Consider the following 11,877-nt stretch of genomic DNA (forward strand, 5'->3'; position numbering starts at 1 on the left):
CAACAGTTGGATGCAAAAGCTATAATTGATTTCGCTATTGACTGGAGTCATACACGAAATTGGCATTCATTTGTAGGAAAATACAGCTTGAAATTGAAGACAGCTGTTGAACAACGTATTGGAAAAACTTTGTACCCGAAACAACCAAATGCCGAAAAAACAGGTATATAAATATAATTTTTGTTGTGTATCATATATTTTTGGTTTTCATTATTTGATTTTAACGTTTCTTGCCTTCAGAATTATGATATTCCACCGTGGGAACGGTCTAATTGGGAGTTCATGCATGAAGGCCAGAAACTCTATGCCTATGAACAATGGATAATGTCTCGTGTTCGCCGTGGTTTGCCTATAGATCACGACCGCCCATCAACATCTGGCTCAGCCAATGGAACAAGTTCTGTAAACGAACATCACGTCGACCATGAGGTATCAGACAGCGAAGAAGACGAAGATGAACAAGGACCAGAAGAAACACAACAGCATTCTGAACCACAACGTTTAGTACCATATTCTGATAGTGACGAAGTTATGAGTTCGCCAATGCAGGTAGATTCAGGTAAACGTCAGGCTGCACCAGCTCAATCTGGTGGATCTAAGAAAGCAAAAAAAAACTTAACAGGGACTGGAGCACCATCTGCTAACTTACTGGGTGATTCTCCTAATACTCGTGTTGATCCGTTACCTGCTCCTTCTATATTAGATACGGGTAATATTACAAGATATCGCAAAGCACATAGATTTTTCACATATGGTTTAGCATATAAAGTGATTGAACATGAAAGTGTAGTATGCATGGTTACTCCTTTCGCAGAAATTCCCGTTGATAGGCCATTTCTGTATATGACACCTTCTGAATTCGATTTATTACCTGATGGTAGTAGAATTATTCATTGTTCTGTAAAAGTAATTGCACGAAATCCTAGAATTACTTTTCCCACTAATTCAAGTGATACAGAACTTGCAACATTAAATCAAAATAAGAATATGATTACAAGTGTAGGGATTAATTTGAAAATACCGGGTATTAATGTGAAGCCTACAGCATTTACTGCAAAAGCACCTGTGGAAACAACTGCCATAGATCATAAACGAAAGTTTGATTCCATTTGGAAGTCATGGTATGGTTATAGAAATGATGAAGCAGAGTTTCTTACTAAAGTGCCTGCACATCAATTTGGACAACCCATTAATTTGAAATATTATTATGCATGTGTTTCTAGCTCAAAAGATAAGGGTTTACATAATTGGGGTTGGAAATGTGTACAGCCTTGTGTTTCTGAAGTATATGCAGATGCACAAACAGGAAGTGTTATTGTTGACTATGCTCATACACCAACATTGGGTTTTCTCAAAATTCCAAAAGTAGCCAATGTTGATATTTTTCCTGTTACAAGTACTGCTCAAAATGTAATTCAAAGGTATAATATTAATGCTGATAAGCACTGTAATCCTTTTATGTAATGTGATAGTTTTTCTTTAACCCCTTTTGAACCAGCAAGAATGGAAGAACAATTAGTAGGAGCTGTTACTCCAGTCACAAATGCAGAAGCATCTGGATATAATAATTTAATAGAAAAAGCTGATATTGCTTCTGCGGGGTATAATATTAGACTTCATGATACAAATGTTCAACCGAGCCTTCATGTAGGTATTAATCCTACATATGCTTTAAGCAATGCAGGAGTAGGTTTAATAATGAATGAGTAGGTTTAATAATGAATAAAGAATAGGAGTGCGGGTTAGCTACTATAAACAGCATAGTGAACCCATTATTGTGGCCAAGATAGACACAAAGCCCATGCCTACTACAGTAGTACAAGTTTATGTGCCAACTAGCTCTGCAGATGATGAAGAAATTGATGAAATGTATGACGAGATAAAAGAAATTATTCAGGTAGTGAAGGGAGACGAAATTTAATAGTCATGGGTGACTGGAATTCGTCAGTAGGAAAAGGGAGAGAAGGAAACATAGTAGGTGAATATGGATTTGGGGAAAGAAATGAAAGAGGAAGCCGCCTTGTAGAATTTTGCACAGAGCATAACTTAATCATAGCTAACACTTGGTTCAAGAATCATGAAAGAAGGTTGTATACCTGGAAGAATCCTGGAGATACTAAAAGGTATCAGATATATTACATAATCGTAAGACAGAGATTTAGGAACCAGGTTTTAAATTGTAAGACATTTCCAGGGGCAGATGTGGATTCTGACCACAATCTATTGGTTATGAACTGCAGATTGAAACTGAAGAAACTGCAAAAAGGCGGGAATTTAAGGAGATGGGACCTGTATAAACTGAAAGAACCAGAGGTTGTACAGAGTTTCAGGGAGAGCATAAGGGAACAATTGACAGGAATAGGGGGAAAGAAATACAGTAGAAGAAGAATGGGTAGCTCTGAGGGATGAAGTAGTGAAGGCAGCAGAGGATCAAGTAGGTAAAAAGACGAGGGGTAATAGAAATCCTTGGGTAACAGAAGAAATATTGAATTTAATTGATGAAAGGAGAAAATATAAAAATACAGTAAATGAAGCAGGCAAAAAGGAATACAAACGTCTCAAAAATGAGATCGACAGGAAGTGCAAAATGGCTAAGCAGGGATGGCTAGAGGACAAATGTAAGGATGTAGAGGCTTGTCTCACTAGGGGTAAGATAGATACTGCCTACAGGAAAATTAAAGAGACCTTTGGAGAGAAGAGAACCACTTGTATGAATATCGAGAGCTCAGATGCCAACCCAGTTCTAAGCAAAGAAGGGAAGGCAGAAAGGTGGAAGGAGTATATAGAAGGTTTATACAAGGACGATGTACTTGAGGACAGTATTATGGAAATGGAAGAGGATGTAGATGAAGATGAAATGGGAGATAAGATACTGCGTGAAGACTTTGACAGAGCACTGAAAGACCTGAGTCGAAACAAGGCCCCGGGAGTAGACAACATTCCATTAGAACTACTGATGGCCTTGGGAGAGCCAGTCATGACAAAACTCTACCATCTGGTGAGCAAGATGTATGAGACAGGCGAAATACCCACAGACTTCAAGAAGAATATAATAATTCCAATCCCAAAGAAAGCAGGTGTTGACAGATGTGAAAATTACCGAACTATCAGTTTAATAAGTCACAGCTGCAAAATACTTACACGAATTCTTTACAGACGAATGGAAAAACTGGTAGAAGCGGACCTCGGGGAAGATCAGTTTGGATTCCGTAGAAATGTTGGAACACGTGAGGCAATACTAACCTTACGACTTATCTTAGAAGAAAGATTAAGAAAAGGCAAACCTACGTTTCTAGCATTTGTAGACTTAGAGAAAGCTTTTGACAACGTTAACTGGAATACTCTCTTCCAAATTCTGAAGGTGGCAGGGGTAAAATACAGGGAGCGAAAGGCTATTTACAGTTTGTACAGAAACCAGATGGCAGTTATAAGAGTCGAGGGGCATGAAAGGGAAGCAGTGGTTGGGAAAGGAGTGAGACAGGGTTATAGCCTCTCCCCGATGTTATTCAATCTGTATATTGAGCAAGCAGTGAAGGAAACAAAAGAAAAATTCGGAGTAGGTATTAAAATTCATGGAGAAGAAGTAAAAACTTTGAGGTTCGCCGATGACATTGTAATTCTGTCAGAAACAGCAAAGGACTTGGAAGAGCAGTTGAACGGAATGGACAGTGTCTTGAAAGGAGGATATAAGATGAACATCAACAAAAGCAAAACGAGGATAATGGAATGTAGTCAAATTAAATCAGGTGATGCTGAGGGGATTAGATTAGGAAATGAGACACTTAAAGTAGTAAAGGAGTTTTTCTATTTAGGGAGTAAAATAACTGATGATGGTCGAAGTAGAGAGGATATAAAATGTAGATTGGCAATGGCAAGGAAATCGTTTCTGAAGAAGAGAAATTTGTTAACATCGAGTATAGATTTAAGTGCCAGGAAGTCGTTTCTGAAAGTATTTGTATGGAGTGTAGCCATGTATGGAAGTGAAACATGGACGATAACCAGTTTGGACAAGAAGAGAATAGAAGCTTTCTAAATGTGGTGCTACAGAAGAATGCTGAAGATAAGGTGGGTAGATCATGTAACTAATGAGGAGGTATTGAATAGGATTGGGGAGAAGAGAAGTTTGTGGCATAACTTGACTAGAAGAAGGGATCGGTTGGTAGGACATGTTTTGAGGCATCAAGGGATCACAAATTTAGCATTGGAGGGCAGCGTGGAGGGTAAAAATCGTAGAGGGAGACCAAGAGATGAATACACTAAGCAGATTCAGAAGGATGTAGGTTGCAGTAGGTACTGGGAGATGAAGAAGCTTGCACAGGATAGAGTAGCATGGAGAGCTGCATCAAACCAGTCTCAGGACTGAAGACCACACAACACAAACAACATGCTTTAAGCACAAGCAGTTTAAATAGCGATGTTCCAAAATATACTGATACTCAAATGTTGTTTGAAGTTATTGCAGAATGTTCAGTGTATGCAGATGGTCTAGAGCAGGCTGTTCCAACCGAGCTCCAGGGAGCCGGAGCGCTCCGGAGAGCTCACTGCAGCAGCTTGGAGCCCGCGTGGAAGGGGGAAAGCGAACTCACTGCCCCCTGGCCGCATGCAGCCTCAACTGACGCAATAATCCGTGTTCAATGACACCTATGGCTAGTCGTGGAGCCATGTATCTCTATTGGAGGATGCCTTTCTATTCATTGAGTGGAATGGTCGCCCGCAGTGTCTTGTATGTCATAAAGTATTTAATTCTGCGAAGAGGTCCAATATACAGCTACATTATACACGTCTTCACGCAGCGCACTATGATCAGGCAGAAGGCGTTGCACGCAGAGAACTGGTAGCCAGGCTTAAGAACGTAAGTTTAAAAATGGTTTCGTAATACGGAGGGTATCAAAACATGCACCATAGTTCGTGCTCTGTAATGGGTTTATAATTTTCAGGTGAATGAGAGCGCAGAAAATACTACTGAATCTGCAATTCGAGCAAGCTACAGGGTCGCTCACATCATAGCGATGAGTGGCAAGCCGTTTTCGGTGTTGCAGAATGTTTGTTTCCAAGGGAGGTGCAGGCAATTGAAGGAGTTTGCCTGTCGAAGCAAACAATGTCTCGTCGAATCCTGGACGTAGCAGCGGATTTAGAGACACAGCTCAAGAAAAAGGGGGACCTTTGTTACATTTTCGCTAGCGCTTGACGAAAGCACCGACAATCGGACTGTGCTCAGCTTGCAGTCTTTGTGCGTGGTGTCGACATGGAGCTGCAAGTAACTGAAGAACTCTTGGATGTGGTACCACTCAATTACACCACAACAGGGCGTGACATTTTTGAAACTGTTTGTGAATCAGTGAACAATATGAATTTGCCGTGGGATAAGCTCCATTCTGTAGCGACATTCTTCATTGTTTTATTCACCAAGAGGCACTGTGTCCTGAAACAGTAGAGTTAGTTGGCGTAGATTTCGTGAAGTGTGTGAATTTTGTGCAGCGTCACGGTATGAATCACCGCCAATTCAAAGGATTCCTGAAAGATATGGAAGCGGAGTATGGGGATATACCTTACCACAGTACAGTTCGTTGGCTGAGTCGGGGAAAAGTTCTTGATGTTTTCTTTGCCATTCGTGGGGAAATATTCCTTTTTCTCGAACTGAAAGGGGAAGAAATGCGTTGTCTGAAAGATATAAAATAGTTATCAGACCTGGCGTTCCTAGCTGACATAACTATGCGTCTGAATGATTTAAATCCGTCATTGCAGGGCAAAGGGCAACTAATCGTTGACATGCACGACCAGATAAAAGCCTTCATGGAAAAGTTACGTTTGTTTGAGAGGCAGATGAGTAATGGACATTTAATGTTCTGCAATCGTCTTTCTTCTTTAAAACTACCGGAAGGTACTACTTTCGGCGATTACCGAGCAAAGTTAAAGCAGCTCATAATGTCGTTTGAAACACGATTCTGAGACATCACTAGTTTGGAAATGGAACTTAAGGTGTTCAGCACTCCTTTTTCAGTTTCCCCCGATGACTTGTCATCGTCACTTCAGTCGGAGATTATTGATTTGCAAAACTGAACGTTGTTGAAAGAGAGGTACTACAACACGTTGGTATCGTTCACTACAGCAAAAAATATTTCCCAAGCTTCACAACAATGCCGGTCAGATCATGTGCATGTTTGGATCTACGTATTGTTGTGAGCAGCTTTTCTCAGCAATGAAAAGAGTAAAAAGTAATGAATGATCGCGAACACTTTGACGCCTGATTTTTTCCGATCTTGTAATGAAAAGAAAATGTCAAACGACAGAGGCCCAATAAATTTAGTACGCAATTTCTTGTAAAACAGTTGTTTCTTATTTATTTCCTGAACATCGTATATCCTGATGTAGCATGTCACCACGTCTTAGCAGCTAAGAGAATGAGGTTGTCGATCTTGTAAGACGCAGCTGGCACATCAAAACGCTTGCCCTGCCGCCTGCCTCAGCCAGCTGTGCCACGTGCCGGCCCACTTGAATGGTCACAGCGAGCGACGCGGCTCCCTGGAGCAGGGAACGCTCCGCGGCTCACAACGGAGCCGACGAGCTGGAACAGCCTGGTCTAGAGACACATTACCCTACAGCAACTGTATCAAATGTTCAAGTATCAGATATGATTTATATGTCTAATGTAAAAAGGAATGAGGAATCATCTGTTTATAAGGGGCAATATGAAATTAATCAATTGTAATTGAAATGCAACAATTATAATTTATTTGTATTTGTTGTATTAATTGAGAATAAAAATTATACATTTTACAAATTCTTGTCTTTTATTTAATAAGGAATTTTATACATTTGCAATAATGAAAAGAAAGCTAAAGGATACGGCTTTTTTACTGCATTTTTCAATTCATCAAATTTTTTCCACCTAATAGTTCTCACACAGACATTGTTGAAATCTGGATGACTACATACAATTGGCTGAGAATTAGAAATTAACAGTAATGGAGTACGTCTTAAAATAGCATCTCCTTTATATTTTACACGAATGTTGCATGCAGTTCCTTCACAAACTTTTTTGAAATCTTCTATAGCACCTTCTTCTAATGAAATTTCATTTCCAATGATTATACGCCTATTTACGGCGTCTTGAAGAGCAAATTGATTCGTCTTATTATTGCATCGGCCAATGTGGCCTACATTAAGTCCAAGTGAAATGAAGCAATCAAAAAACCAATTCTTTCCAGAGTTTGGTGGGCCAACAATACAAAGAGTGTTTAATTTTTTATTTTGTACATAATTTTTATCCTGCCATTGGTAAAGGCCCTGTCTATTAAACCATGATACCAAATTTAACAAAAATTTAGACACTTCATCTGTGTCATCATTAAATTGAAATAACAAAAGTTTATTTAGCCATGCAAGAGAATCTGCTACATTATAATAATATTCAAAAACATTTGTAGAGTGGCTGTAAAATATACTGTCTTCTGAGCCAGAACATAAAAGATTCTCCAAACCTTTGAGTTCTAATTCATTTATAGTTTTTTTGTACAACTCAAGGCCCATGTCAAAAAAACGCTTGAATTTAGGATCAATGAAATTAATATAATAATGGTGTCCAGATGGTATTACACTGACTATATTTTCTGGGGGTATGCAATTGTATGACATTAATATGGAAAGTACCTTTTTTGCCGTCGTTTCAGGGTTGCACCTTTGGTAGTCAGAGATTGGCTTGCGCTTTGTATGAGGCCATTTACGTGAGCCAACTCTGGCGAGGTCTTGTTGCAACTGATCATTAATTCGAGGGTTTTCCCTTTCCAATACTGAGAGGGATCCCTCGATGAAACTTACCCATTGTCTAATTTCAGACTCACCAGGCACTCTCTTATGGGTTCCTCTAATCCAAACTTGTCCCCGACTTGGCCTTTTTTGCAGGAAGAAATATATGAGTATATTGAACCAGTCGAGGTCCGACATGGCTGTGATTGCTCGCCTTCGTCGGGGACATTTCTTAATTCTACTGGCAATAAAGGGGTCAACCCTAAATCGGCATCTACATCGTCTAGAGGAATAGATGCAATCATGGACGAGGTGGATGTGGTCGTCATCATGTTTCCATATGATAATTTCTCCAGGGTAGACTGATGCGATAGAAGCAATTCGTCTACTAAATTCATCAACCTCGTCCGGTTCTCTGATGACAATGACATCAGTGTAATACCATCTTTCTGAGATTTCAGATAATCGCAAAAGTTCTGGCAACCAAACGATAATTGTGAACAGGAATCTTCGAAGTTCGTTAAACAATTCAAAATGGTGAATATCTATGTCCCTAAGGGTCCATTGGTGGCTCCCAACTTGCAGTGTAATCTCGTAGTGATCCAGATGAAGATTTTCAGCGTTGGACTCGTCACGTGTGCTTGAACCAGGGTGAAGATCGTTTGGAAGATGTCGGCCAGGATCTCCATCAGAGGTCTGCAAGCAACATATCAGCGAAATCAACATCTTCCTCCTCTGAATCACTTACAGCATCTAATGCTCCACCACAACGTACACTTCGGAATAATGGCGTATTAACGCAAAACATACACCAATGGCCATACATAGTTATATGCGGTGGGCAAACTACCCCATTTACAAAATGTGGTCTGTTAGTAACTACATGAATTTCCATGTTTGCAATAATATCAGACAGTTTCGATGTTCTCCATCTACACATCATTGACGTTAAACAATTTTCACAAATATGAAATATTAAGTGTTTGTATTCTATTTCATAAAAACACACTTTAATTTTAAATCTTGATTGCCAGACATTGCATTTACCAAAGTTGGCAAGTGTCATTAAGCATAATGTAGACCATGGAATTGGTACACCATTTTTAATTTCACCAGCTGCTTGAATAGCATCGGCTACAATATCAGGTATCATTGGAACATTTATACTACTAGCAAAAATATAACATTCTGGCAATCTTTAATTGGTAAGGATATAATTCATTTTAGATACTCTATATGTTAACACTATATCATCTTCAACAGTAGATGGTAATTCTAATTTTAAAGCATCTAATGCATTTTCCAGTTGACCACATACTGCTACTTCGTCCAAATTATATAGCGTCTCCATTATTCAGAAATGTACTTACATACGTGGTGTTGCTGCTGCTGCTCGTAGATGTCGACATTATCGGTTCAGAGGACATGATGTGCTGTGCTCCAAATCATCCTCCTTATATACTAAAATTCGGGTACAGCCGGTTAAAACAAATCCTGTTATCAACACGTGTTGGGCAACCTTTTGCTGGCGTGGGTGCTTGCTCAGATAATTGTCCTACAAGGACAAATTATCTCGGCGGGACACTGACGTCGCCATCGCGACCTTGGGACCCCGGGGGCCCCATTTTTTTTTTATCAGTTGCTGACCCTCATGAATCGAAAACATGACTGCGTCGTTTCATGATTCGAGGGTCAGCAACTGATAAAAAAAATGGGGCCCCCCGGGGTCCCAAGGTCGCGATTGCGGCGTCACTGTCCCACTGAGATAATTAGTCCTTTTAGGACAATTATCTGAGCAAGCACCCACGCCAGCAAAACGTTGCCCAACACGTGCAGTTTGATAACGTAATGTATATAAAAGGTGGTAATAATTTATTTAGTGTAGTCAGCAAAATGTCTTGGGTAAATCAGTATTTAAGCACGAGCAACCATGGCTCTATACAATACGATGGAGGTGTTTTATATCTGGGACCTGAGGAAGACATTGAAATGCCGGAAAGAATCCCATTAACAAATGTTAATCGTTCACGTAGCAGTAATGATATTCGAACACTGCAAAGAGAGGATGCTGCTACTCGTATACGGTATGGAGATAATCCAACATTCGATGATTTGGATACGAGTGGCGAAACAGTTGAATTTGAACGGGTGCCAGAACCAAGGCCAGAAGAAAGTAATCTTGGCGTGCGACAACGCCGCCCAAATAAACTACGAAATCGTGGCAGAGGTCACCAGAGTTCAGATATAGAAACTGCTAGCGAAAGAGTGCCCTTGTTATCTGAGAGTGTCACGGATGGGGCCGCAATTAGCACAGCTGGTGTTACAACTTCAGGGCAGATAGCGATAGCGGCTGGCGCGACAACAAGTAGTTGAACGTGTACAGAACAAAGGATATACTTTACCTAGCAGTGATTATGTAGGACCAGGAAATCCTATAAATATAGACGCAGCGCGCAGTGGAGCAGATGCCATTGCTAAAGAGCACGACGTAGGATACGATAATTTGCTAAAGAAAGCAAGAGAACGACCATTTACAGAAGAAGAGTTTAGACAACGAGTTGGATGCAAAAGCTATAATTGATTTCGCTATTGACTGGAGTCATACACGAAATTGGCATTCATTTGTGGGAAAATACGGCTTGAAATTGAAGACAGCTGTTGAACAACGTATTGGAAAAACTTTGCACCCGAAACAACCAAATGCCGAAAAAACAGGTATATAAATATAATTTTTGTTGTGTATCATATATTTTTGGTTTTCATTATTTGATTTTAACGTTTCTTGCCTTCAGAATTATGATATTCCACCGTGGGAACGGTCTAATTGGGAGTTCATGCATGAAGGCCAGAAACGCTATGCCTATGAACAATGGATAATGTTTCGTGTTCGCCGTGGTTTGCCTATAGATCACGACCACCCATCAACATCTGGTTCAGCCACTGGAACAAGTTCTGTAAACGAACATCACGTCGACCACGAGGTATCAGACAGCGAAGAAGACAAAGACGAACAAGGACCAGAAGAAAGACAACAACATTCTGAACCACAACGTTTAGTACCATATTCTGATAATGACGAAGGTATGAGTTCGCCAATGCAGGTAGATTCAGGTAAACGTCAGGCTGCAGCAGCTCAATCTGGTGGATCTAAGAAAGCAAAAAAACGTTAACAGGGACTGGAGCACCATCTGCTAACTTACTGGGTGATTCTCCTAATACTCGTGTTGATCCGTTACCTGCTCCTTCTATATTAGATACGGGTAATATTACAAGATATTGCAAAGCACATAGATTTTTCACATATGGTTTAGCATATAAAGTGATTGAACATGAAAGTGTAGTATGCATGGTTACTCCTTTCGCAGAAATTCCCGTTGATAGGCCATTTCTGTATATGACACCTTCTGAATTCGATTTATTACCTGATGGTAGTAGAATTATTCATTGTTCTGTAAAAGTAATTGCACGAAATCCTAGAATTGCTTTTCCCACTAATTCAAGTGATACAGAACTTGCAACATTAAATCAAAATAAGAATATGATTACAAGTGTAGGGATTAATTTGAAAATACCGGGTATTAATGTGAAGCCTACAGCATTTACTGCAAATGCACCTATGGAAACAACTGCCATAGATCATAAACGAAAGTTTGATTCCATTTGGAAGTCATGGTATGGTTATAGAAATGATGAAGCAGAGTTTCTTACTAAAGTGCCTGCACATCAATTTGGACAACTCATTAATTTGAAATATTATTTTGCGTGGGTTTCTAGCTCAAAAGATAAGGGTTTACATAATTGGGGTTGGAAATGTGTACAGTCTTGTGTTTCTGAAGTATATGTAGATGCACGAACAGGAAGTGTTATTGTTGACTATACTTATACACCAACATTGGGTTTTCTCAAAATTCCAAAAGTAGCCAATGTTGATATTTTTCCTATTACAAGTACTGCTCAAAATGTAATTCAAAGGTATAATATTAATGCTGATAAGCACTGTAATCCTTTTATGTAATGTGATAGTTTTTCTTTAACCCCTTTTGAACCAGCAAGAATGGAAGAACAATTAGTAGGAGCTGTTACTCCAGTCACAAATGCAGAAGCATCTGGATATAATAATTTGATAGAAAA

General features: G+C 39.6%; 2 protein-coding genes across 2 annotated transcripts; one reads left to right on the forward strand and one right to left on the reverse strand.

Annotated features, from left to right (window-relative positions):
* Positions 1-6,795: 6,795 nt before the first annotated feature.
* On the reverse strand, positions 6,796-9,186 carry LOC126419420 (uncharacterized). The gene is made up of 2 exons (XM_050086607.1): positions 9,117-9,186; positions 6,796-8,442 (listed from the first exon to the last, which is right to left on the reverse strand). Exons 1-2 carry the CDS (start codon positions 9,171-9,173, stop codon positions 6,796-6,798), a joined length of 1,704 nt encoding a protein of 567 aa, XP_049942564.1. The 5' UTR covers positions 9,174-9,186.
* A 1,156-nt stretch (positions 9,187-10,342) lies between these two features.
* On the forward strand, positions 10,343-10,916 carry LOC126419421 (uncharacterized). The gene is made up of 2 exons (XM_050086608.1): positions 10,343-10,461; positions 10,539-10,916. Exons 1-2 carry the CDS (start codon positions 10,447-10,449, stop codon positions 10,914-10,916), a joined length of 393 nt encoding a protein of 130 aa, XP_049942565.1. The 5' UTR covers positions 10,343-10,446.
* The last annotated feature ends 961 nt before the right edge of the window (positions 10,917-11,877 follow it).

The sequence above is a fragment of the Schistocerca serialis genome, chromosome 9 (assembly GCF_023864345.2).
Source record: "Schistocerca serialis cubense isolate TAMUIC-IGC-003099 chromosome 9, iqSchSeri2.2, whole genome shotgun sequence".
In the NCBI taxonomy this organism is placed as follows: domain Eukaryota; kingdom Metazoa; phylum Arthropoda; class Insecta; order Orthoptera; family Acrididae; genus Schistocerca; species Schistocerca serialis.